At 57.0% G+C, this 25,597-nt stretch overlaps 9 protein-coding genes across 9 annotated transcripts; 3 read left to right on the forward strand and 6 right to left on the reverse strand.

Moving 5' to 3' along the window:
- Window positions 1-44: 44 nt before the first annotated feature.
- On the reverse strand, window positions 45-1,592 carry HFM1_2 (ATP-dependent DNA helicase MER3; the record flags this gene model as incomplete). Its single annotated transcript, XM_066779942.1, has 2 exons — window positions 45-847; window positions 1,337-1,592. The coding sequence occupies 2 exons, from the start codon at window positions 1,590-1,592 to the stop codon at window positions 45-47; spliced, it is 1,059 nt and encodes a 352-aa protein (XP_066629171.1).
- A 643-nt stretch (window positions 1,593-2,235) lies between these two features.
- On the reverse strand, window positions 2,236-3,450 carry gms1 (UDP-galactose transporter Gms1; the record flags this gene model as incomplete). The annotated part of the gene is made up of 2 exons (XM_066779943.1): window positions 2,236-2,496; window positions 2,548-3,450. The coding sequence occupies 2 exons, from the start codon at window positions 3,448-3,450 to the stop codon at window positions 2,236-2,238; spliced, it is 1,164 nt and encodes a 387-aa protein (XP_066629172.1).
- A 1,275-nt stretch (window positions 3,451-4,725) lies between these two features.
- On the reverse strand, window positions 4,726-6,148 carry SLS55_008536 (uncharacterized protein; the record flags this gene model as incomplete). The annotated part of the gene is made up of 2 exons (XM_066779944.1): window positions 4,726-5,835; window positions 5,885-6,148. 2 exons carry the CDS (start codon window positions 6,146-6,148, stop codon window positions 4,726-4,728), a joined length of 1,374 nt encoding a protein of 457 aa, XP_066629173.1.
- A 691-nt stretch (window positions 6,149-6,839) lies between these two features.
- SLS55_008537 (uncharacterized protein) lies at window positions 6,840-7,764 on the forward strand (the record flags this gene model as incomplete). The annotated part of the gene is made up of 3 exons (XM_066779945.1): window positions 6,840-6,846; window positions 6,896-7,302; window positions 7,369-7,764. 3 exons carry the CDS (start codon window positions 6,840-6,842, stop codon window positions 7,762-7,764), a joined length of 810 nt encoding a protein of 269 aa, XP_066629174.1.
- Window positions 7,765-9,308: 1,544 nt separating this feature from the next.
- Window positions 9,309-11,618, reverse strand: SLS55_008538 (uncharacterized protein; the record flags this gene model as incomplete). Its single annotated transcript, XM_066779946.1, has 3 exons — window positions 9,309-9,458; window positions 9,575-10,623; window positions 11,372-11,618. The coding sequence occupies 3 exons, from the start codon at window positions 11,616-11,618 to the stop codon at window positions 9,309-9,311; spliced, it is 1,446 nt and encodes a 481-aa protein (XP_066629175.1).
- Window positions 11,619-12,485: 867 nt separating this feature from the next.
- SLS55_008539 (uncharacterized protein) lies at window positions 12,486-14,099 on the reverse strand (the record flags this gene model as incomplete). The annotated part of the gene is made up of 1 exon (XM_066779947.1): window positions 12,486-14,099. The coding sequence occupies one exon, from the start codon at window positions 14,097-14,099 to the stop codon at window positions 12,486-12,488; it is 1,614 nt and encodes a 537-aa protein (XP_066629176.1).
- Window positions 14,100-14,725: 626 nt separating this feature from the next.
- On the forward strand, window positions 14,726-15,856 carry SLS55_008540 (uncharacterized protein; the record flags this gene model as incomplete). The annotated part of the gene is made up of 3 exons (XM_066779948.1): window positions 14,726-15,009; window positions 15,057-15,218; window positions 15,280-15,856. The coding sequence occupies 3 exons, from the start codon at window positions 14,726-14,728 to the stop codon at window positions 15,854-15,856; spliced, it is 1,023 nt and encodes a 340-aa protein (XP_066629177.1).
- Window positions 15,857-16,337: 481 nt separating this feature from the next.
- SLS55_008541 (uncharacterized protein) lies at window positions 16,338-17,171 on the reverse strand (the record flags this gene model as incomplete). Its single annotated transcript, XM_066779949.1, has 1 exon — window positions 16,338-17,171. The coding sequence occupies one exon, from the start codon at window positions 17,169-17,171 to the stop codon at window positions 16,338-16,340; it is 834 nt and encodes a 277-aa protein (XP_066629178.1).
- Window positions 17,172-17,650: 479 nt separating this feature from the next.
- Window positions 17,651-24,493, forward strand: MLP1 (the record flags this gene model as incomplete). Its single annotated transcript, XM_066779950.1, has 2 exons — window positions 17,651-17,942; window positions 18,000-24,493. The coding sequence occupies 2 exons, from the start codon at window positions 17,651-17,653 to the stop codon at window positions 24,491-24,493; spliced, it is 6,786 nt and encodes a 2,261-aa protein (XP_066629179.1).
- Between the last annotated feature and the right edge of the window lie 1,104 nt (window positions 24,494-25,597).

Here is a 25,597-nt window from a genome sequence, read left to right on the forward strand (position 1 = left end):
ACGGGCGAAAGTCAGTTATCTCTCCCAAAAGGCTTCAGAATAGCTTACTTGGCATTGAGGACTTTGTCAAAAGCAAAATCGCTCGGGTTGTTTCCGCCGAAACCAAGAACATGCTTCTGCAGCTGAACCGGCCTGAACTCCTCGCCGAATCTCTCCTTCCGGGCAGGTATGTCCTGGTTGGTGGAATCCTTTCCAAGCCAAGTTGCAATATCTTCGAAATTCGGCACTGTCGCGGATAAGGCGACGAAGCGGACATCCGTACCGACCGACTTCATGCGTGAGACGACAGCCTCAAGGGTGGCGCCACGGTCTTCCTTCAGGATGTGGACTTCGTCAATGAGGAAGAGTTTGACCATCTGTACCAAGCGTTCGTGATCTTTCCAGCGGCGAGTCATGCTGTCCCACTTCTCTGGAGTGGTGACTATCAGGTCTGCTGTTTGGACGTCATGCAGCTGTTCGTTCGTCGTGTCGCCTGTGAGTTCCTTGACCTTCAAATCCAAGGGCTGAAATTTTCTCTCCCAATCTCTCTGCCGTTCACAACAGAGTGCTTTTGTGGGAGCTTGATAGACGGCTTTGAAGGAGCCACTGGCATGGCCGCTCATCAAGCGTAAGATGGCCAGCTCGAAGATAACTGTTTTGCCGCTTCCAGTGGGTGCACTCACAACGAAGTTGTTGTCCGTACCATAAACATCTTTGAAGCATTTGGATTGCACTGCATTGAAGGCCGGGAATGGGAAGACGGTACGGAACCGATCGGGTAGCTCGTGGGTGGAGACGAGCTCAATGCCTTGGACCAAGGGCATGCCATTTCGCTGAGGCCTCTGGAGAGGCCGGCTCCTGATGAAATCTGGTTCGAAGTCGACCGATGGATCAACCACATCCCTGCGTTCTTCAATATTCCGCGGTATTTGATATGGCTTTTGGTGGCGGGGTCGCCGTTGAACAAGGTCCCGCTGGGTGGCACGAAAGCTTGGGCTCGAGGGTAGGCCTCGCGGAGATGAGCTGCTTTGGCTCATGAATGGGTAGTATGCAGGCTGAGGTTGGGGAGCGTCTAGCGCATGGTGGAATCCGGGTTGACCTGCCTGGAGTCAACCTATGACGTGCTTCGCTACTGCTATTCGCCGTGCAGTATCTCACCAGTTCCAGTCCCCTGACTATATCCATGATGAGCCTCAGCAGTTCTCGGATATTGCTGCCCGCTGCCCGCAGGTGCAAGCGAAAGTCGTGCGCGACCCTCCTGTGCTTGCCTGGTTCGGTCATCCTCCGGCTGCCTTAACAAGGCATGGTCTACCCACAGTTAGTGAAGGTCTCACGAATCCACCTTGCTTCTACCTACCGAAGTCGTCAAATGAGACATCACCATCGAATTGATTGTAGTCGTGCGGGTGGCGTCTTTCGATGTGTTCATCGTTTTCGCGGCGTGACATCTCATGTCGATACAGGCGATACTGTTGGTGGTGCGCTGCGGGCTGGAAGCTTCCGTACCCTCCGTGCGCATCCGTGCCCCGTGAGTGCTGTGTGAAGTGACCGCTGTCATGCGGGCGAGCCTGGGTCTCAAGGCCGTCCAGCATCTCGAAGACGGAGTCGTCCATCTTCAGTGTGACCGTCAAATGCAGGTGGCTGAGGATATCAATACAAGGAGAATCATACGGTCACGCGTACTGAGTGAGACGGACACAATGGTCGTGTCGTGGAAAGTGGAGGTGTGAGGTGTGAGGTGAGAGGTGTGGGGAAGATGAGAAGTGGAAGGCGCGAAGAAGCCGTGAAGGAAGATGCCTAATCTACCAGGCAGGCCAGCTTCCAGAAACACCGTCAGCAACTCCGTCTGAACATGCCACAATGTAAATGCAAGCTCTCGGGACAGGTTCCCGATGATATGAGAAAGAAGAGAAACCGTGATTCTTTGACCATCGAATGAATACCTCGCCTCTCACCGACGCTTGCGCGCTTGCTTCGCATGCCATAACCCATCTCTTTTCTCATCAGACTGAAGTAAAATGAATAAACGCACCGCCTGAAATACACTGTCCAGGCACGGTGGCCAAGTAATTCGGGCGGACCAATCTTCCTAACGCCAACCAGTGACGCGCCTGCTCCATAGCCTTGCAGTCTATGCAATGCGTGTGAATCCCCTCTTATCAAACGAACCCATCCAACCGCCCCTGGTATCTTGTTATTTTGTCCCCCTTCGCTGACGCAGTCTCCAAACATAAGCTGCCCTGTTTTTTCCCGCGCTCATTCCTTACGCTTATCGAAATTGAATCCCTGCCTCTCCATGGTTGGAGTTGTGGGCCTGCTGCTTGACAGAGCTTGATCTGCGCGGGGCACCTTGAGCCTGTTGCCTCCGCCCGTTCCTGGCGTCATATCGAAGAAGCCATTTTCTCTATCTACGATCGTCTTCTCAAAGCTCGCGATCTTGATTGGCGCCAGACGAGGCCGGTCATTGCTTGTGTACAGATATGTTGAGAAGAGCACGATGGCGGTGCCGATGACATACTAGAAAAATCAGTTGGAGCGCAATGGCGGGGAAGGGTAATGTCTGCTTACGTGTCTTGAGATGGTGAAGTCGAAGAACCACACGCTCGCGAGGCAAGACAATAAAATGCTGATACTAGTGGCGAAGTTCTTCGCGATGTTGTCGGCATACGACACAACCATCGCGACTACAACGCCGCCGAGTGCTTGCAATCCGATAGCTGCCCAGACCACCCAGTTGTAGCCGACAAAGAAGCCGTACTTGGCTATGTCTTCTCCATCCATGAACATGACACCCAGGAAAAGTGCCGGAAAAATGGAGTAGAATGATAGCTGGACGTTGCGGACCCATAGACTGGCCGGCGTGTGGGACTCTTTGAGGATTTTCTCGAAGTAGACGCCTGCCAAACCTGACAGCAGGCAAGCAACTACAACGGCAAACAGTCCGATGGAAGAATTAAGCTGTGGGTGCTGGCGCGCCACATCTTCCTCAATGCCCTCGTAAGTCGCGGATCTCTTCATTATGTGGTCCGATGTGCGCTTCATAAGCTGCTTAGCAGTCTCGCTGCCGAGGTCCCGGAGCTCCTCGATGCTGCGCGGCCAGAAGAGGCGGGAGCTTTCCAATCGCAAGCTGTCCATGCTGGAAGGATCGTTCCCGGTGGGCATCTGCACGATAGCAACGCCTGCCATGAGCAGGACAAGGCTGACCCACTTGCGCAATGTCAAACTCCGCCCCAGAAGCGCTACACTAAATAGTGCAGTTGTAAGGATCTTCATTTGGTATGTGACCTGGAAAGTGGCGGCATCCAAATTGCTGACAGCGACATACTGCAGGGTGTTCTGCAGTGTGTACAGCATCGCGGGTATGGCCATCTTCCAGCTGTCGCCGGCAAACACGGCGGATGAGAGCGCTTGAAATAGTGTCGTCGCTGGCGTGGACGATGGAAGGGTTGAGGATATGTCGTATAGCGCCATCGTGAGAGAGATCGAAAGCTTTAGCACTTCATTCATGAAGACTGCTGTGCTCGTGAAATATCGATGCGGAGTCGTCATCGGCATGATGCGTGAGTAATGCATTACCTACCAGGACTCGTTAGCATGCTATTCCACACCGCAGCTTGATGTCCAATGGCGCTGTTTGTCCAGCGTTCTCTCATAGAAGTACTCCTAGTCAGGCTGCCGACAGCCATGATCTTTCAAGTGCAGGCCGAGTTTCCAGACCATGTGAAAGCCGCCAACAGGTATTACGCAACGGACAGAAGTGGATTAGATCTTGAGGGCGCGGTGCGTACCAATATGAGGGCAGAATTCTGGAAGGTCAACTAGGGTCGAGATTAGCGCATGCTTCAAAGCAGAATCGCGACAACACGAACAGTGATGAGAGAAAGGGTCCGGAGTGGCATGCCCGCCCAAGAGGCCGACCGACGATCTGAGACCACTCCCATGGCTGTGTTTCCCTTGCGGGACGACGGCAGTGTGTGGGAACAAAACGCTGGCGGCGGTTGCGCTCTCGAGGCGTAGAGGATGGTGCTGACGGATAGGGGAGCGAGCGGCGTGGCAGGCTCAGCTGGAGGATGCGGCGGAGACGAGGACGGGCGTGAGAGCGAGGTTGCAAACAAGGCTGCTTGCGAGGTGTTGGCGGTGACAAACAGAGCAAGAGTGGCGGGCGTACGCAACGGACGCGCGGAGCACAGGGAGCTTTGACGGACACAGACGTGGTGTTGCGATGGGTGTGGAGCGCGGCAACCAAGGATGATGGCACCTGCGCGCGCATCCCAGTCGCCGATCTGAGCCTTCACTGTCGCTGCCAGGTTTCCTCGGCAGGCCCTTCCGGCCTGGCGCAGTGCTCTGGGACAGCACCTAATTGGGGGCCATGCAATTCCCATCGCCCGTCGCCCTCGGCGCCCCGCAAATCCTCTCGCGCCCGAGCAACGGGCTCTGGCCTTTCCCCGGATTTTCGCGGCGCGAGCAGGCGCTGGCCGCTTCACGATCATGTGTGCGTGCGCCACGCAGGTGCCGAGCCGTGCCTGAACATCATTTGCTGGTTCCGGCCTGGAACCGCGGCCGGCATGAACTGCGCAGCTCACGCGCACGCTTAATCTGCGTGACGCTGAAACTCCCGCGGTGGCTGCTGTCGCTGGAAACAGGGAATGGAACTGTCAAATTCGTGTCAAGAGTCACGTCGCCCGGCCTTAATGGCAGAGCTCGGACCACGCTCCACGGCCGTTGCGTAATCTACCGCGCAAAGTCCTACTGCTTGACTCGCTGCCCACCGTGCCCAACAACTTCCACCTCGACCTTCTTACCCTGCTTTGCCGCGCGCTGCACTTCTTCCTTCCACGTCGGATAGTCCGTGTATGCTACTTCTCTGTCCGGGAAGGGACCGTAAAATCGAGAACGGTCGTACATCTTGAGCGGATATCCTTTCTCCAAACGCTCCTTCATGTCCGGGTTGCTAGTGAACAGGCGGCCGTAGAGCAGTGCATCGTATTTTCCAGACTCGAGAACACCCCATGAGTTTGCGTCGTCCCAGCCACCGGCAGAGAAGAAGGGTGTTGGCTTCGGGCCAGCGTTGAAAATATCTCTAAACATTGACAAGTCAACATTTAGGAGGCCCCACGATTGGAGGAATTTGTCCTTCTGCTCGGCCGAAAACAATTGCTCATATCTCTGCGTGTTTGTTAGACTCCAATTCTGTCTACTCGTTGGCAACAGGGTACTCACCGGCTCGAGAAAACTGACGTAGGAAAGTGTCGGGTGGTTCTTCTTGATCTCTCGGCAAAGGTGACCCCAAGTCTCCACACGCTGCTCTCCACGGGCCTGGTTGAACAAACCGAATGGTGACAACCGGATTGCCAGATTCTCCTCGCCGATTGCAGATGCGACCTCGGCCATCAGCTCCAAGACAAATTTGCATCTCTTCTCGGGAGAACCACCATATTCATCCGTCCTCTTGTTTATGTTGGACGACAAGAATTGCTCAGGGAGGTAGCCGTTGCCGCCGTGGATCTCAACGCCGTCGAAACCAACCTCCATAGCGGTCTTAGCTGCCTTCACATAGTCCCCTATCGTCCGCTTGATGTGCTCAACGCTCAACTCTATCGGCGGGTATTCCCTGAACTTGACTGGCTTGTCCGCACCGACGGGAGGGTAGGGGTAGCATTCGTCCGGGTCGTCCCAGAGCACGGCAGACGGGGAAACAGCAGGAGTCCCCGTGAAGGGCGTGATGGTGGTGCGCCCGGCATGCCAGATTTGCGCGTAGATGTAGCCTCCGGCAGCGTGCACTGCATCGGTTACCTTCTTCCAACCAGCGGCTTGCTCGGGGATGAATATGCCGGGAACTCCGGGCATGCCGTTGCTCTGCAGAGGGCGTCAGTACGCTACCTCGGAACTTTGTCCTGATTCGTACCTCCAGGCTCGGCGGAAGCCCTTCGCTGATAAGAAGCCCCCCATCAGTGGTGCGCTGGCGATAGTGCTCCGCGACCACATCGTCTGGGAACCATATGCGATTGGGCTTCTCGGGTGTGCTTTCGGTGCTCAGCGGAACACCTCTGTTGCGAGTCAAGGGCGCAAGGACGACGCGGTGTTTGAGCGTAATGTTGCCGTTGGCGATGTCGAGCGGCGTGAAGAGCTTCGAGGCGGGGCCCTTGGGGGCATCTATTATCGAACCCATGGTCAGAGCTGAGCAGGCAACAAGTAGAGGCGGGGAGAGCGCACGCTATGAGCTCGCGGACAGCACCAGCCTTAGTATTTCACCTGGGCTCCCCGCTAAACGGGGACTTGATTCCTTCTATGGGAGCGGCAAGAGCAAGGTGCCGGGTTTGGCGGCGTAAGGCGTTAGTGGATTGAAGATCAGGGCATGGTGGACAAGCTGGTGGTGGCTGCCTTATCGACCGGCCTTATCGGCCCCAACAGTGGAGATTCGGCGCGCCCGCACGCCGAATCTAGGCTTGCTCAGGGCTGAACAGAACGGAGAGAACGGCAGGGCAACTAATTTTGGTCATCGCGCACGAAACACCGCATGTGTGGCCCCCACGGCAGGGTCCACCCACGGTCTGCTTGGGATTTTCCGCATTGCCATTGGCCAGTGGCCAGCTTACGGGAACCGAGGGGCCAGGGTCGATTGACTGGCGTCGTGGCGCGTCTGCGGGGAATTTTTTCGGGTTGGCAAGCGGAGGATGCTGCCAGGGACGCGCGGATCAAGCCGACGGCTTCCATACGAATACGCCTCAGGCCAATTGTTTTGCGTACCGTGCGCCCTACGCTTGTCAATCTGTTGTTCTGCGGAACCTATTTTGACCTGCCCAACGCAACACATTGATTTGGCTGTTTCCAAGTCTAATTCTCCCTCACACACTGCAAACATGGTTAGTTTCTGCCGGGGAGATCGTGACATCATCAATCGCGACTGACACCTCAGGCATCAAGGCACCCGGCGCAACGTCTACCAAGCTCGTCTACTTACACGAAGACAACTTGCGGGAATACGCCACAAAGGTGGCAAGCGTCGAGCCTGTCAGCAGTCTGCCTGAAGCCGACAAGGCGTTGCTGAAGAATGCAACCGAAGACGACCACGTGGTCACAACCGACGAGACCATCTTCTACGTCCAGGGCGGAGGCCAACCCACCGACACCGGTTCCATGACTGCGGAAAGCTCGGCCGACGATGCATTTGCCGTTGTGGCGGTAAGAAAGGCCTCGGATGGCCGCGTGCTTCATTTTGGGCGCTTCTCTGGCAAGCCCTTCACGCCCGGCCAGGCTGTGAAGCAAGCCGTCGATGCTGAGAAACGCGACCTCCACTCCCGCATTCACGATGCTGGGCACATCGTAGGACTGGTACGAAACGGCCCTCCGGATGCTTGACTCCGCTTGTTACTCACCGTCCGATTATAGGCTGTGCGGCAGGTGGAGGCAGAGACGCCCGAATTGAAGTTGGAGGAATCCAAGGCGCAGCATTACCCCGGAGCTGCTCACGTTGAGTTCATCGGATCCATTGACGCCAAGTACAAGGATGCCATTCAGAAAAAGGTCGACGAAATGCTGGAGAAAGACCTGCCGGTGAAGACGTTCTGGTGGTCGGAAAAAGAATGCAGAGAGAAGTGCGTCTATGTCGCCCCCGAGATGACTGCGCCGGATGGGGAATTGCTCCGGGCCGTTGACATCGTCGGCGCCGGAGCATACCCTTGCGGCGGCACCCATGTTGCATCGACCAAGCTATGCGGAAGCATTACTGTGCGCAAGATCAGCAGGAAGAACGGCGCAAGCAGAGTATCATACGAGACGAAATAGAGACAGCTAGAGCCCCCAATAGTAGACAGACAACGAAAGGTTTCCTGTTTGAGACGATAAGGTGCGAGATGCTGCATAGATCCTCCGCCTTGTGCTTTTTATACTGCGAGGCTACAGCATCTTTCACCATTTGCAAACGCCCACTTTCTCTGCTGGTACGTGTATATTTCTGTTGTTTTCACATCCACTATTGATTTCTGACAGGCAGTATTGAGACTGTTGCACGATTGAGAGGCAATAAGGAGCACGTCAGCACTAATCATAGCACGCGATCCCTCCTTGCAGATAAACGACATGTAAGTCCTCAAAAGCCACCAACCAATATAATACCTCCAGGCCTACTTGTGTGGCCGGACTCGCCAGGTCAAAACACCATCCACACAGGTAACATGTCGTCTCACAAGAGACCCAACTTCTGGATAGTCGTTGCCGACGACCTCGGCTTCAGTGACACGGGGCCCTATGGCAGCGAGATCCCAACCCCAACCCTCGATCGCCTTGCCAAGGAAGGCATCACCATGACTGGCTTTCATACAGCCTCGGCGTGCTCGCCCACGCGCTCCATGCTCATGTCCGGCACCGACAACCACATAGCCGGACTTGGTCAGACGGCTGGGTTCATGCGCACCAGGCCCGAGTACGAGGGTCAGCCTGGCTACGAGGGATGCCTCAACTTTCGGGTCGCCGCCCTCCCCGAGATCCTCCAGGACAACGCTTACCACACCATACTTTCTAGAAAATGGAATCTCCCACGAAGCGAACGCACTTGGAGCAAAAGATAATGACCCCCCCCCCCCCCCCCCCCCCCCCCCCCCCAAAAAAAAAAAAAAAAAAAAAAACCAGACACCTCGGACTGACGAAGGAGCCATCACCCCACGCCCGTGGCTTCGACAAGAGCTTCGTTTACCTAGCTGGAGCCGGCAACCACCACACAACAACGAGCCCCAGCTGGGCGACCATCCATTCCGCCTCCCAGCCGCATGCGGCGACGGGTTATGGATGAGAGACGAACAAGTTCCTGGACAGAAAGAAAAGACATCCCACCCGACTACTACTCCACTGCGCTCGTTCTCCGACCAGATAGATGATCGACTTCCTCCAAGCGCGCACCGCCGGCCGAGAATAAGAAGCCAATTCTTCGCCTACCTCGCATACACCGCACCCCACTGTCGCCGCTGCAAGCGCACCGCAAGAGACGATCAAAAAGCACCACCACGGCAACTAACGACGTCGGCCCCGAATCACACACGAGTTCGCCACCGTCATGGACATCCTGCCCAACCGTCCTCGACCTCGCGGGCATCCCCGCACCCGGGCACCGGGCTTCACAGGGACCCCGAGGTGTTAACAGGTGGCGCTGTTGGAGGAGTAGTGGGATGGAGAGGTACTACACGGAGACGACGGGGCATGTTCGAACCGAAGGCTTTGCGGCCGGCATACGTTTGGATTGCGGGTGTGGTTTATTCTTTTTTCTATTTTGTTTTACGGGTGGAGGCGCTGCATGCTCCACTCGGCGGTTCCTTTTTCTGTACTTTTCTCTTTTCTTACGCTGCACGAGTGCTCCTTCTCTTCTCTTGAGCAGGCTCGATCCGCTCCTTTGACTCTCCATCCTCCTCATTGAACCTTGTTCTTGAAACCCTATGGAACATCCTGGTGATCCAAAAGTCAGCCGTGCTAAGCGGTAGCCGCAGGAACTGTACGCATCTATGTTCTACCATCACTGCTCGAACATGCTCCAAGCCGCAGTCAAGAGGAACGTTGCAAGCCAGGAGTCTTACCCGCTATTATTCCCTTCCCTTCCCGGCCTTACCAAGCCGTTTTCTTTTGTCTCTCCTTCTGCCACTGCAGCAGGCGCTCCTGCCGGTCCCTCTCCCGCCTCCGCCTCAATCACCCCGGCATCACTCTGCTTCCTCTTCTCCGAGGCCCCAGCGCCAGCACCACCCCTGTCCACCATCTCCACCCCCTCTCCCCCGCCGGCGGCCGCTCCCCCTCCCTCATTCTTGTACCGATCATGCGCCGTCGCCAGCGGCACGTCCGTCAAAAACGCACTGCTAACCAAACACGCGCCCATCAGCGGCGCACCCAATATAAACACGACATGCAAGCCGCGCATGTAGACGGCGACGACCTCTCCGCGCTGCTCGACGGGCAAGGTATCCAGCAGGACGGACAGCTGGGAGGCCGCGGCGCGGGGGAGGCCGGCGGGGAGGTGCTGCAGCAGGACGTTGTTGATGATGGCGGCGGCGATGCCGAGCCCGACGGCGCCGCCGACGGTGCGCAAAAAGTTGCGCAGCCCGGTGACCACGGCGCGGTCCTCCTTGCGCGTGTTGCTCAGCAGCGCGATCATGACGGGCTGCATGCTCAGCCCCAGCCCGACGCCCTCGACCACCAGGCACCCCGCGATGGTGGCGATGCCCGTGCCCGGCCCGAACGCGATGCGCCCGCCCGCGCCCGCCGTCCACAGCACGTAGCCCGTGCGGATCACGGGCAGGCACCGCCCCAGGCGCGCGATGGCGAAGCCGCCGGCGGCCGAGGCGAGGGAGAAGCCGAGGATGAGCGGCAGGATGAGCACGCCCGAGGTGAGCGGCGACTTGTCGAGGATGACTTGGTAGTAGAGCGGCAGGTAGTACAGGTCGGTGTAGTAGACGACGCCCGAGATGAAGTTGTGCGCGAAGAGGATCTTGGCCGAGTTGCGCTCGAACAGCCGGAAGGGCATGGTCGGGTGCCGGGCGAAGCGGGCCTGGACGACGATGAAGGCGATGATGAGGATGGCGCCGATGACGAGGAAGCTGATGACTAGCGGGGAGGACCAGTCGTACGTGGTGCCGCCGCCGGAGATGGGGATCTGGAGGTGCCGGTCTGTCAGCTGGACGGCCCTTTGTGTTTGTGACGGAGAGGGAGCTGCGTACCAGAAGGAATATGACGCCAGCTAAACTCAGGAACATGCCTGGGTAGTCTATCATTTTGACCTTGTCCCTCATCCTTCCTTGAGACGTCGGGCTCTGAGGTATCACCAGGAATACCGCAATACCCGCAAGCACTGTCACAGGGACGACGAACCTGGGTTGGGTTAGCATATGTCCTTGCCAAAGCATGAGGTCTCCGAACAGACCAAAAAGTCCATCTCCAGCCCGCCGCCGACTGGGAGAAGGCACCTCCAATCAACGGGCCGACGCCATTCCCAAGCGCAATGTTCACTTCCATAAGCCCTTGGTATTTGCCGCGTTGCTGGAGTGTCGTAAGGTCGGAGAAGATGATCATTACAAGTGAATTAATCCCGCCCGCGCCTATGCCTGCTATGCCACGGAACGTGTACAAAGCAACAGCGGACTTGGCGAACCCGCACATGAGGTCGCCGACGGCGAGAAGGACCATGCAGATGCTGTTTCGAGAGTTAGCAGGGGTGAGCGCAAGGTGGTGAGTGCTTGACAAGGATACTGCTGCAAGGAATCAAGCTTTGAGCACGTACATGAGGCATGTTCTCCGACCAAAGATGTCGCTCAACCTTCCGTTTATGAGCTGGAACGAAGTGTTTGCGATGAGAAAGGATGTGCCTGGGGAGCGTCAGTAATTCTGTGACACGCTGCGCAGCGTATTCGCAACTCACCGATCCAGGATATGGTTTCAAAGGCGTTAAGGTCCGTCGCAATGGCAGGGAGTGCGGTTGACACACTCGTCTGGTCCAGGAACGACACAAACAAGGTGAAGGCAAGAGCGCTCAGGATGACAACCAAGCGACCGAATTTAAACTGGCCTTCAAAATTCTGGTTATCGACCAGTTCAGACTTGGCCGGTCGTCCAGCAGGGCCTGCAGCTGCGGCAGAAGGGCCCGCTTGCTGATTCTCCTCGTCCATCGTAGCTGCGGTTCAGCTAAGGAGAACAATGACGCCTTGACATGTCTGTCAGTGGTTTTTGTAAAGGGTGTCGGTCGGGCTGAAAGCCTTCGTGTTCCCGCGGAGGTGAGGTGCGGGCACGTTTCCCCACCGCTCTCGGATCGCGGTCAGGCATTCTCGTTCGTGCATACTGCAGAGGTCCGCAGACGCCATGTCCAGGGTGAAGTGGATAAAAAAAGCGAGGCGTCAAGGCGAGCTACCCTTAATACGTCAGTGGCAGCCGGTATTTGCGATTACGCAACCGTTAGATGGCCAGGAGAAAGGGAAGGAATGCACACGGTGGTTGAGATAGGCCTAGGCCTTACGGGAAATTAGCTAAACTACTGTATCATGGCTGGCCCGATATGGCGTGGCGGGCGGCTTTGGTGCATATCGTGCCGTACCTGGCTTGTGGCGACTGATTATTCCCGCTCTCTCATTCCCGGCCCACGAGTCAGATGCGGAGGACGCAATAAAGGGCGGTACCCCACCCTCGAAAGATCCCCCGGTCGGCTGTTGCTTACGCTTGCGGCTCATACTTCCGGTAGTGGGCCCATGAGGGAAAGGTGTCCGCGGTGCGGCCAACTAGATCGCGCCGTGTGCAGAGGACCGAACAGGTCTTTCGATAGCTGATTGACATGTGGGCTCATGCGCACAACTCCGCCGCTGGTCGGATCTGTCGGACAGAGATACGGTGAATTTGACGTTCATCCAAGAGATAACATGCTTTCCAAAAGGGACAATGGCAGCGCATATCGTAACATCATGAAGACGCAAAGTCAGGAGGGAAGGGTGTACAGATGGACTTGCATGCTTGTGGGATATTCTAAAGCAAACAGGAGTCTATGCTCATGCCTTCACGTCTTCACACTTGATCTCTTTCCAGTCATAGGCCTTTTGCCATGCGTGGCCAGCCCTGAGGACTTTACCATCTTCCCACAGACCGCCCACGATCTGCATGGCAGCAGGCAGCATGACGTCGGGGTCCTCCTTTGCTGGCAACCAGCCTATCGGAATGCTCATGGCAGGTTGTCCAGTAGCATCGAACATTGTAGTGTTGCTCGTCAACCCGATAGTAGGCGATATGGTTTCAATCGGAGTCGTCCATTGGCCATGCTTCGTAGCAACGAAGCTGGTGGTTGGCAGAATGAGGACGTCATACTTCTTCAGCGCATTCTCATACTCATCGCGCAGCCTACGGCTCAAGTTCTGTGCCTTGGCATACAGCGTAGGAAACTTGTCCATGAGATAGATTCCGTTCAAGAAGACGTTCTTGGTGGTTGGGAAGAGCTTGTCGAATTTCTCCTGGGTCCAAGGCAATCGCGCCTCCTCGAGTTTCGTCAGGCCCAGGCCGCGACGACCGGTAGCCTTGCCCATCATTGAGAGGCAACCGGAAACCCGTTGCTCGATGGTCCAAATGGCAGTTCCCAGGAGGTGGTCTGGTATGGAGACGTCCTCAACCGTGGCACCCAGCGCGGAGAATTTGTGGGCGGCATCCAACACTGCCTTTCGCATCCGAGGTTCCACGATAGCCTGCTCCAAGGCTTCCTTGACGATGCCCACGCGGAATCCAGACAGGTTTTTCGCATCATCGCGGTCCTGTGCGGCAAGGTCCGAAGCGAAGGCGGTGCTGCCGTGTCTCGGCGCGCCCAGGCTACGGTCGTCGATGCCATCATACCCCGAAATGGCATCCAAGCACAGGGCGACATCCATGACAGTACGTGCCAGCGGACCAGCATGGTCGTTGGTAGCGTCGTTGGAGGCAATGCCGGTGTAAGGCACCAGTCCGTGGGTAGGCTTCAGGCCAACAACTCCACAGAGCGCCGCAGGGACTCGGATGCTGCCACCTTGGTCGGCGCCAATGGCGATATCGACGAGGCCGGCACCCACGAGCGCAGCGGCTCCAGAGGTGCTCCCGCCGGCGGAGTAGCCCTTCGCAAAGGGGTTCTCAACCGTCCCGTGCGAGCTGCTGAAACTCGAAGTGCTCTGACACCAATTCTCGCAATTGGCGGTGCCGACGATCTCGGCGCCCGCCTCGAGCGCCCACGTCACGACGGTGGCATCCGAGTCGGGGGTCCACGGCTCTATCGAATCGGTGCCGAGCAGCTGGGGCACGCCCGCAACGGTGATGCAGTCTTTCAAGCAGAGAGTCTTGCCGGTCAAGGGGCCTTGGATGGACGCGTCTTTGATGGTGAAGGTGTGCGCCCAGGCGGCGCCGAGGACCTGCTCGTCTGCAGAAGGACGGTGCACGTTCTGGCGCGGGAATCTCTGCAGGTCGACGTTCGGGAGGTAGTCGGGCAGGGCGTCGACGATTTTGGCGGCGTCGTGGAGGCCAGCCAGCAGCTTGAAGTAGTCGGCCTCCTCTTCGGGCGTCACCGTCACGCCGAGCTTGCCGAACGAGGCCCGGACATCCTCGACGGTGACGGGGTTTGCGGCGGAGATGGAAGTGAAGAGAACGCTCATGGTGGGAAGGTGCGCACGAGTCACGTGACGGGGACACAGCACGCTCGCTTGGCGCGAAGGCAATTAAGGATTAAGGGTCAAGAAGACGTCCAGTGTCGGCGCCGCCGACGGCGTTCTTGAGGGCCCGCGGCACCGGGGGCGGGCCTGCATCTGGACCGCTTATCTACGCGCACTGGCAGACGAGCGGGAGCGCAGCACCCAGCGCCGATCGCGGGGCCGGTCAATTGGCCGCGCCAGAGCTATCACTGCACACCCGCCCGCAGCCTCACCCCCATCCATGCCCGCCACTCAGCGCTCTATCGTGCATCGGCCGCCGTGGCCAAGCCTGCACTGCTGCTGGCGAAGCTGCCTGATCTGGCGCGTCGTTGGCGTCATCCTCCGGCCGCGGCAGCAGATATGAGTCTTCGAAGCAATGGCCGCCGGCATGTATCTTCTGGGCAAAGCCAGACCAGCTAGAAATATCGAGTCCCGCCGGAGCCCGCCCTCCGGTGTCCTGTCTCCCGCCATCCATTCAAGTCTCTCGACACCTCGACGCCCCTACAGATCCGTGCCCCGCGGGATCCCTGCCGCGTTCTCCTGCCTCATTTGTCCATTCGTCATCCCTCGCTGCCGCTGAAGCCTGAGAAATGTCGACGCCGTACAGCTTCGGCCAGGACCCCTCCCAAGTCGCCCCCTTCAAGTGGGACGATCACTACGACTTTCCGCGCGATTTGATCGGCTATGGCGAGTCATCGTTCAACCCGCAGTGGCCCAACGGCGCCAAAATCGCCGTTTCCTTCGTCATCAACTACGAGGAGGGCGCCGAGCACACGGTGCTGAACGGCGACTTGCACTCGGAATCGCATTTGTGGGAAGCCTCAGGCGGCCCCCCAAAAGTCCAGGAGCGCGCCGTGAACATTGAGAGCGAATAGTGCGTGTTCCCCCTTGCGGCTTGGATGACGTCTGACTCCCTCGCAGCAACTATGGCTCGAGAGCGGGTGTGTGGAGATTGTTCCGGTTGTTCAACAAGTATGGCTACAAGTACACCTTGTACGCCGTGGGCCAGGCAATTGAGAAGAATCCCGCCGTGGCGCTGTCGAGCGTGCAAAACGGCCACGATGTTGCCTCACACGCATACCGGTCGGTCTCACAAACAGCAACCCAGACTGCACGGAGAACAAAACCACTAACACCGCTCCAGCTGGATCGACTACCACGACATGCCCGCGGAAGAGGAAAAGGCCACGATCAAAAAGGGCATCGAGGCCATCCAGCGCATCACCGGCGAAGCCCCCAAAGGTTGGTACTATGGCCGCCTGTCGCCGCGCTCGCATGCTCTCGTCTGGGATGTCTACAAGGAGCTGGGCCTCCCGCTCCTGTGGCAGTCCGACAGCTATGCTGACGACGTACCCTACTGGGTTGACGTGCCCGCCGAGAAGGACGATCCCAACCCGCAGGGCATGCTGATGGTGCCCTACTCCTATGACTGCAACGACTACAAGTTCAACGTCCCCACTGGCTTCGGCGCCCCCATGGACTTTTACGATCACGTCAAGGGTGCCTTCGACGTGCTGTACGAGGAAGGCTGCGAGGGCATGCCGAAGATGATGACCATCGGCCTGCACTGTAGATGCATTGGCAAGCCTGCACGCTTCGCCGCGCTGAAGAAGTTTGTCGAGTATATCAGCCAGAAGGAAGGCGTGTGGGTTGCAACAAGAACGCAGATCGCTGAACACTTCAGAGAGAAATTCCCATACAAGAAGGGGCAGTTGGCATGAACTGAATCCCCGTCAAGCTGGCATGTAGAATGAGACTTTTTAGACATATCCCATTTCCTTTGTTCTTCACCGTCACTGTGATAATGGCTAAGAGCAGCGTTCGAATCCCGAGGATTCGTACCATACTAACCAATGATAGTGCCGTGGATTATGTGCGCTTTGTCGCTTTGTTGCTTCCATTCTGTTCACTGCTCCTTCAGTCCTTTCCTAGTCCGTACATCTCGGTTTTTAGTACTTTGTCTGTCATATCGTTAGGACGCTGTGTCCCCTTTCTTCATACCGTGTCGATACTCAATACTGAAAGCAAGTTGGTATTGCCCTCTAACGCCTGTTGAATGCAGCCTTGATCTTAACGCCGTGTGAACCCATGCAAGCCCCGAGCAAAAGAACTTTTCAGTGATTTCCTCGGCCGATCCACTGATCAAAAACCGCAGCAGTGGAAAATTGCACAGAACCAAGCCAGTGCTCTGTGTCTAATCGCTTATTTCTTCTTGTCGGAGTAGTCCCTGAAGACGTTCAGCATGTGGGTGTTGGACGTCTTCATGCCCTTCCTCGGCGCCTTCTTCTTCTTCTTTTGTGGCTGATTGTTGAGAGGCTTAACGTCTCTAGGAGCGCTGACAGGCTTAAGGCCAGCTGCTTCCAGCCTAGAGCGCATGTCATCGGGGTTGGCCGGAAGCGCGATGCTCAGGAACATGTTGCGGAACTCGGCGTCGATGTTGTGCGACAGAGAAGGGTCATTCTGCCAGACCAAAAGGGGCTGGCTCGTCTTTTGGTTGCGAGTGACCAATATCTCCCCCTTCTTGTCAAGCTCATTGATGGCGTCAACCGCTCCCGGCCACCCGTCCTTCAGCTCTGAGACCTTGATGCCCACCGAACTCGTCTGCCGCTGCAGGAGACCCTTCAGATGCTCCGCGGAGCGTACGTTATGCTTGGGCCGGTAACGGAACGATCCTGCCCCCTCAAAGCCGGTCGAATCGTATTCAACCTTGGGGTGGCGTTTCAAGATGGTGTACAACACGTTCCAGTCGCGTCCACCCTTAGGTGCCGGCCTAGGCTTTCCACCGGGACCACTTGGTTCCACAATAGACAGTTTTCTGAACACGTCGTCGAAGGTCATGGGTACTTCATTGTCCCTGAGATGGTCGAGCGCGAATGTAATGCGGGTCATGGTCTCGTAGCCAGAGTTTGTGTTCTCCGGCTGCGAAAAAACCGGAGCATTAGCATCGGGACGCGGGCGCTTCTTGCCCGCCTGCGATGAGTTTGACGGCGTGGGTGACGGCGCGGAGGTCGCGTTTCCCGGCTTGAGGAACGACATGGTGAGGTGCGGCGCTGGCTGTCGCCAGCTGGACTCGGTGGTGGGCGTAATCAAATCTAGCAGCTGCGTTGCCGATCGCAGGGGGTGTCGGCGGCGTCGACGAGCTGCCCGGACGGCGCTGGTGGTCGTGGGGACGGCGTGGACAGAGAGGCGGCGGCAGAGGGCGGAGTTGGAAGGTGTTGGTTCAAAGTGCTCAGGCGCGGCTTCCTTGAGTGAGGCCTACGGGCAAACTCCGGCAAAACCTCCGCGCGCGTGCCAAGGCCCGCTTTCGCGCAGCTCATTGACGTTCGCCGCGCCTCCGTCACGATCAAAGAAACATCACCACCCTCACCACGCGCCCGTCCCCACTTTCCTCCCATTGTGGGCCGCGCTTTACAAGCCACTCTTTCTCCCCCTTTCTTCTTCGCCTTTGGTCAAAACTGGCCCTATTCTCCTATTATGCGCTGATCTGAGCTCACCTCAAGAGACCTTTAGCAGCCATGGCGACGGTGGCCCTCGACACGGCTTACATTGCCGCGGCTTACTCGGTCCCTGAGCCCAGTCTACAAACATTGCTCGATGTACCTACAGCAGAGCTTGTCCAAGATCTTCTAGCTAAGATTGAGGCTAAAGCGCGTGAGTTCGATGAGGTCAAGGCTGAGAAGCTCCGCTCCGACGTCGAGCTCGAAAATGCTGTGAGGACGGGAGATGCTCGCGCCAGAGCTCTCAAGGCATCTGTGGATAAGAACCTGAAAGAGGTCGAGGAAGTGCGCAAGAAGCTGAATGAGGAGGGTACGTGCGCGTCAAGCAGAACGGCTGCTGGTCATTGTTAACCTCGTCACAACACAGAGAATGCGCGCGCCTCACTCGAATCCGAGCTTCAAACCCTGAAGTCATCATCGACGACATCGTCTTCGGAAACGGAAGTGCTCCGGATGCGTGTCAACACTTTGGAAGCTTCGAACCGCGAGACCGTCGTCCTGTTGGAAGCGAAGACCACAGCACATGACAAGCTTGCAGAGGAGCTCTCAGCTCAGCACCAGAAAATTGTCGCGCTCCGCCGTGAAATCTCTGAGCTTGAAGACAAGAATCAGGCAGCACAGAATGCTGCTACGACTACCAAGTTCCGCCAGCAAGCTTTGCAGCAGGAAATCGACTTGCTGAAGAAGAACAATGAGTGGTACGAGTCGGAGTTGCAGACTAAGAACAGCGAATACTCGAAGTACCGGAAGGAAAAGAGCGCCAAGATCTCGGAGCTCCAGCGCTTATACGATGACGCGAACGACACGATCGAATCGATGCGCCGTACCGAAGCCACCCTCCGTAGCCGTATTGACGAAATCAACCAGAAAGCCGAAGACTCGCTCGAGAAAATCCAACAGCTTCAGGAAGCAGCAGCCAGAGCTGAGGAGTCGTTCCGCGTTGAGCTTGACAGCTCTCGTCGCTTGGCTGATCTGCAAAAGCAGAGCGCGGATACCGCTCGCGGACGCTTGCAAGAGGTTCAGGGTTCCCTGGACAAAGTCAAGGAAGACGCAGCGGAGGAGCTGGGTCAGATGCAGGCTGAGGTTGAAACGGAGCGCTCTGAAAAAGAGATGGCATTGCGGAAGGTTGAAGAGCTGGAAGTTCAGGTTGAGAAACTCGAGTCAGACCTTGCTTCTCGTCAGCAAACCACAATGGCCATCACCGGAACTCCTAGGCGCGCTGTCAATGGCCTTGGAGGTGCCGCCACTCCTGGGCGCTCAGGATCACCTACTTTCGGCACACCTGGCTATGGATCCCCGTCGCGCGTGAAGGGCGGCCTCACTTTCACTCAGCTGTACGCAGAGCATGCTCAGGTTAAGTCTGAACTTGACGCCGAACGTCGCCGTAACGCAAAGTTGAGCGGCATGCTCGACGAGATGATTCAGGATCTGGAAGCTAAACAGCCCGAGGTCGAAGAGCTACGGGCTGGACATCAGAAGCTTGAACACAACGTTCTTGAGATTTCGGAGCTTCTTGAAGAGGCGAACAGGGATCGGGATGCTGCTAGGAAGGAAGCAAGGAAGTGGACCGGTCAAGTCGATGGACTTCAGCGTGAGGGAGATGTTTTGCGACAGCAGCTCCAGGACCTCAGTAACCAAGTAAAGGCTCTTTTGTTCGAAGTCACCGTGCGCGACCAGGGCCTTGAAGCTCTCAACGCCGCCGAACAAGCGGAGTTTGAGAAGATTGTCCGCGGCGAGATGGACGTTGAAGATGGAGTTACCGATACGAGCCGCTTCATCAGCCAGCGTCTTGTCATTTTCCGCAACATCGAGGAGTTACAAGAGCAAAACAATAAGCTTCTGCGTGTCACCCGGGAGCTTGGAGAGAAGATGGAGGGTGAAGAAGCAAGAGCCAAGCAGAACCAGGCGGAGAGGGATCGCGAGGAGTTGGAGGATCTGAGAAGGAAAGCGGACCGTTACGAGGATGAGCTCAGGTCCCTGAACACGGTTGCGGAGAGCTACCAGCGTGAGAGGGACATGTTCCGTCGCATGCTCACGCATCGTGGTCAACTTCCTCCTGGGTCGGACTTGGCTTCCATGTTTGGCGAGTCCGTGGGCCCGTCGACCCCGCCTCCTGGTGGTTTCTCTCAGAGTGTCGGCCCTGGCACTTCACCACACGCGAAGGACCTCGCCGACTACGCCAAGCTCCTCAAGGAACTTCAGAACCACTTCGACGCCTTCCGCAAAGAATCGACGACCGATCACTCTATGCTCAAGGAACAAGCCGACCGTTTGTCGAAGGAAAAGAGCAATCTTCATATGGAGATGAACCGTGCCAGCTCCCAGCTCACGTTGGCACAGGAGAGATATGAGCTTCTGCAAGTCAACTTCAACCAGCTGCGGTCAGAGAACGCAGAACTACAAAAGAGAGGCCAAGCGTTGGCTGAAACTTCCGCGAAGCAAGACCTTAAGACCTCTCAGGTTGCGGAGGAGCTCTACGAGGCAAAGGCTCAGGCTGATGGACTGCGCCATGAGGCTGCCAACCTCAAAGCCGAAAAGGAGTTGTGGAAGAACATCGAGACGCGGCTGACAGAAGACAACCGTGCTCTTGGCGACGAGCGCACACGACTGAACAAAATGATTGCAGACCTTCAGAATTTGCAGAATGAGAGAGAACTCGCCGATTCCGAGAACCGTCGTCGCCTCCAAACCCGCATCGACTCTTTGGAGTCCGAGTTGCAAACCCTCAAGAGGAAGTTGGACGATGAGGTTGAGGAGGGCAAGCGTGCTGCTCTTCGCCGCGAGTACGAATCCGAGCAATCCAGGACGAGGATCGATGACTTGGTGAAGAGCTTGGGTAACACCAGAGAAGAGTTGGTTGCTGCTAAGACACAGCGCGATCAGCTGCAAGCCAGAGTGGATGAGCTCCGCATCGAGCTTCGCAACGCAGAGGAGAAGGCGGTGGCCTTGGCGCCTCGTCCAACACCCCGTCGTGAGAGCATCGTCCAGAACGGCGAGGCCGAGTCAAGCGATCTCAGTCACGAACAAGAGCTCGCCGTCGAGGTTGCTGACCTTAAGCGTGACCTCGAAATTGCCCGCAATGAACTGGAGGCTGCCAAGACGCATGTTGAGCAGTACAAGAACATTGCCCAGGCCTCTGAGGAAGAGCTGCAGAGCATCAACGAGACTCACGACCAGTACCGCGAGGAAATGGATAGTATGATGGCTGAGAAGGATGCCAAGATCCACGACCTTGAGCAGCGCGTTGAGGAGATCTCCACGGAGCTTGCGACTACCAACACCGAACTGTCCAACCTTCGCACCGGCCATGAGGAGAACATGGCTCGGTTCAACGAACAAAAGTCCATTCTGGAGTCCGAGGTCACCCGTCTCAAGGATGAGAGTGAGCGCTACCAGGATACCGCCAAGCTCTGCCAGGAGGACCTCAAGGCTCAAGCGGCAATCGCCCAGCAGGCTCAGCAAAGCTACGAGACCGAGCTTGTCAAACATGCCGAGGCTGCACAGAATCTCCAGAAAGTCCGTGCCGAGCACAACCAGCTCAAGACCGAAGTTGCCGAGATTAAGGCGGAGGCGCAAGCAGCAAAGACAGCTTTGGAGTCGAGTGAGGACAGCTGGAACGAGACGCGCAGCCGCTACGAGCGCGAGCTGTCGGATCTCAAGATCCGCCGAGACGAGGTCAACGACCAGAACAAGCGACTTCATCAGCAGCTCGAGACAGTCAGTGCTCAGATCTCTGCTCTCAAGCAGAGCCGCGCTTCTCTTGGCGCAGAGCCGGCCGAGCCTGGCTCCACTCCTCCTCCCGAGACCGAGAACCTGCAGGAAGTCATTCGCTATCTCCGCCGCGAGAAAGAGATTGTGGAGGTTCAATACGAACTGCAGATCCAGGAATCCAAGCGCTACAAGCAGCAGCTTGACCACGCCCAGACTCAGCTCGACCAGACTCGTGAGAGGCTCAACCAGGAACGTCAGAACCAGATCGAGAACCAGCAAAGCAATGTCACTCACACGAAGCTCATGGAGACTATCAACGAGCTTAATCTCTTCCGCGAGAGCAGTGTCACTCTGCGCAACGAAGCTCGCTCAGCCCAGGCGCAGCTTGCCGATAAGGTCAAGGAGGTTGAAGGTCTCATGGCCCAGATCGAGCCTTTGCAGGCCTCAGTTCGCGAATTCGAAAACCAAGTCGAGACCAAGTCCGGCGAGATCCAACAACTCAAAGAAGACCGCGATCGCTGGCAACAACGGACACAGAATATTCTGCAAAAGTACGACCGCGTGGATCCGGAAGAGCTCGCAGAGCTCAAGAACAGGCTCGAGACGCTGGAATCTGAGAAAAAGCAGCTCCTTGCCACGGCAGAACCGATGCAGGCTGAGATTGATGGTTTCGAGGCGAAGATCGCTGCTGCTAAGAATGAGACGTTCAAAGAGCGTGAAGACTTCCACGAACAGCGCCGCCTGCGCCTCATCGACCAGTTCAAGAGTCGCTCGCGTGAACTGTCTGCCAAGATCAAGGACGTGAACTCGGAGATGGAAGCTACCAACGAAGCCAAGGAGCAGCTTGTGAAGGAGTTGGCTGCAGTGAAGGAAGAGCTGGAGAAGACCAAGGCGTCTCACGAGGAAGCCCTTGCAAACGCCAAACCCGCCCAAGCTGACACGCAGATGCAAGATACTCCGGAGGAGGGAGAGACTCGGGAAGACGAAGAGTCTGGCGTCCCGAGCCCCGAACTTGCTCTACTGGAAGCTCGCGCTCAAGCCGCGGAGTCCAAGGCTACCGAAGAGTCTGCAAGGGCGACCGAGCTTCAGAGTCAAGTCGACGCGTTGCAAAGCAGGGTGCAAGAGCTTGAAAGTCAGATCGTAAGTTGTTTTGACCATCCTGTACGTGCGTACGAGCTGACATACACCCAGTCTGATGTCCAGCAACGTCTTGACGCCTCCACTGCTGAGTTGACTCAACTTAAAGAGGTCCAACCTGCTCAACCCGCCCAGCCTACGCCAGTCGAGGCTGCACCTGCCGAGTCCGCACCTGCCGAGTCCGCCACTGGCGAAGCTGCGCCCGTCGAAGCTGCGCCCATCGAGTCTGCACAAGCTGAGAATACCGAGACTGCTCAGCCTCCTGCAGATGCCGAAACTGTGGAGACCCTCGAAAAGCTCAAGGCCGAGCTTGCCACTGCTCAGCAGGAGGTGGAGGCACTCCGTGCCAATGCGACGTCCAGCACAGCCCCTCCAACGACTGAGAATGCCCCCGAAGGCTCTGTTTCTTCTGAGAAGATGGCTGAAGAGATTGCGAGGATCAAGGCCGAAGCGGAAGAACAGGTCCAGGCCGCACAGAACAAGTTCCAGCAGCGTGCAGATCAGATGAAAACAGCCCTCTCCAAGAAGCTCAGCGAAGGCAAGCAAGCCCTTAGGCAAGAGAACGAGGAGGCTATGGAGAAACTCAAAGCGGAGCACGAGCAAGCCATACAACAGCTCAAGAAGGAACACGAAGCTGAGATCGAGCGCATCAAGGCCGGACACCAGCAGGAGCTTGAGCGTGTCAAGAGCGCTGCACCGGCAGGGCAATCTGCGCCGGCCACAAGCGCTGCGCCTGTGGATGGCGCTGCTGATGCCGCACCTGCGCCTGTAGCTGCGCCTGCAGGCCCCCAGGTTAAGTCTGAGCCGTCCAAGTTCGCTGATCTCACCGACCAGGAGGTCAAGGACCTGGTCAGCAGCAACAACACCATCAAAACTATTATCATGCGGAACGTCAAGACAAAGGTGTCGGCCGAAGTGGATGCCAAGTCGAAGGAGCTGACGGAGAAACACCAAAAGGAGCAGGAAGAGCTCCAGAAAAAGGCAGATGGCGCTGTTGCAATGGCAGAGAAGCGCGTTGCTCTGAAGTTGAACATGGCTCAGAACAGGGAGCGCAATCAGTCTGCGAAGGTTGAAGTGGTTCAAAAGGCCGCCGAAGAGACGCCCCAGCGTCCTGTAGGAGAGGTATGGGCTATAGCCAAGGACGCCAAAGCTGCCCCTCCTCCTGCGGCTCCTCAGGCAGCTCCAGCTGCAGCTCCTGCGCAACAGGCGCACTCGCCCGCTTCAGTCCCCCATGCTCAACAACCACATCCTGGAGGCTTTGGCCAGCCTGTGCAACAACTGCCGACAGGACTGCCTCGTCCCCCAATGCCAGCCAACCAGTTTCAAGGACAACAAGGGCAGCCGGCCATGAACCCGTTCCCCCAAAACAACACGGGCATCCCTCGTCCAGGCAGCGCCATGGCTCAGAACAACCAGTTCCGACCGAACTCGCCCTTCCAGCAACAGCAGGTGCAAGGCAATCAGGTGCAGTTCCAACCGCAAGGTCAGATGCAGCAGCAGCAACCACCACCAAGCGGCATCGCGGCCCCGCCCATCAACCCCCTGCACAACAGGCCCACGCCACCCCAGCAGCAACAGCAGCAGCAGCAGCAGGGCCACCAACCAAACACGGGCACGGGCCCAGCCGCCCTTCGCAGCCTGCAGGCCGGCGGAACGGGCATCCCGCGCGGCGGCGGCCTCCCCAGACCCGCCGGCGGCCGTGGCGGCGGACAGGCCCTGGGCGGCGGCGCTCCTCAGCAAGGCGGCCCGCCACACGCTCAACAGAGCGGCCTACCGCGTGGCGGTGGTGGCGGTCGCGGACGCGGACGCGGCGGTGCTCAGCAGCAGCAGCAGCAAGCCGGCGGCCATGAAGGAGGAGGCGCCGGCAGAGGTGGCAATAACAACATGAATGCTTCGGCGAAGCAGTTCGTCCCGAACAAGCGGCCGAGGGAGGATGGTGGCGCCGATGGTGGCGGCGGGCATGATGGCGGCGGGCCCAAGAGGGCGAGGGGCGGTGGTAATGTCGGGGCTTGAGCTTGAGAGAAGTCTTTTTTTTTTTCCTTCATTTGACGAAAAAGCGTTGTGTGTTAAGTCGAGACGGACGGAATGCATGCCATGCCGCGGAGGGGGAGGGAGGGAGAGCCTTTTGCCGTGGAGCGTCGCGCGGTTCACTTCGCTTGTGTCATCTTGCCCCGCTGGTTTCTTTCTTCCTTTTTCTTTGCTTCCGCGGAGAAAGTGCAGAGGAGAAGAAGCATCTAGTATTTCCTTTTTTCTTCTGGGGCTAAAGCAGCAGATTCATGGGCGCATGGGTGGTGAGGGGGGTTGCTTGTCTTTTTCCCTTTTTTTTTTTTTCTTCCTCTCTCTGGATTATTCAAGAAACAGTTGTAGATGTCGCATATCTCTCACTACCTCTCTTCTCTCTCTCTCTCTCGTCCTCCTTACTGGAAAAATGAGCAAGGGTGATTGATTGCTGGGTGGACCTGTTTCTTCTTCTCCTCGAGAGAGTGGTGGTAGGGCACCGGAAAAGGAGTAGTTGGGATAGGACTGCGCAAGAAAAACTTTCGAAATGAAACACATAAAAGTAATGGGTTCTGTTGTTTTTTCTTAATTGCTTGCCGCGAGAAAAGATAGTGTGTGTGTTTGTGTGTGTGTTTGTATGTGTATGTTGTTGTGTAATTTTATCGGATTATACCTCATGTGTATGTTTGTGGATGCGGCCGCAGAGCGAGCGGGAGGTATGGGCAAGGAAGATGGAGGATGATAATAACGGATAACGGAGTAAGTAGGCTTGAGGCTGAACGAATGTTGCGAGAGTTGAACCGGTCGACTAATGTTCAAGTGGTCAATGTTTCGAACGATGTCGTACCACGAGAGAAGGGAATAATGCGCCGCCTCATCCCGATTCACATTTGCCAACGACCACTCGGTCCCCCCCGGATGGCTTTTTTGCACTTAACTAGGTAGAACATGCGATCGGGGAAACGAGGGAAATGTCCGGCATCATCACCATCATCAACATCAAACCACCGTATATATATATTACCCGAAGGCGTCTACACATCGTCATCACCAGATCAACTCATCATCGCGCTCGCAGTACTCGGTATCGTAATCGTCCACGACGCGGCCGACGTCGAC

The sequence above is a fragment of the Diplodia seriata genome (assembly GCF_021436955.1).
Source record: "Diplodia seriata strain FDS-637 chromosome Unknown scaffold_9, whole genome shotgun sequence".
Classification (NCBI taxonomy): Eukaryota; Fungi; Ascomycota; class Dothideomycetes; order Botryosphaeriales; family Botryosphaeriaceae; genus Diplodia; species Diplodia seriata.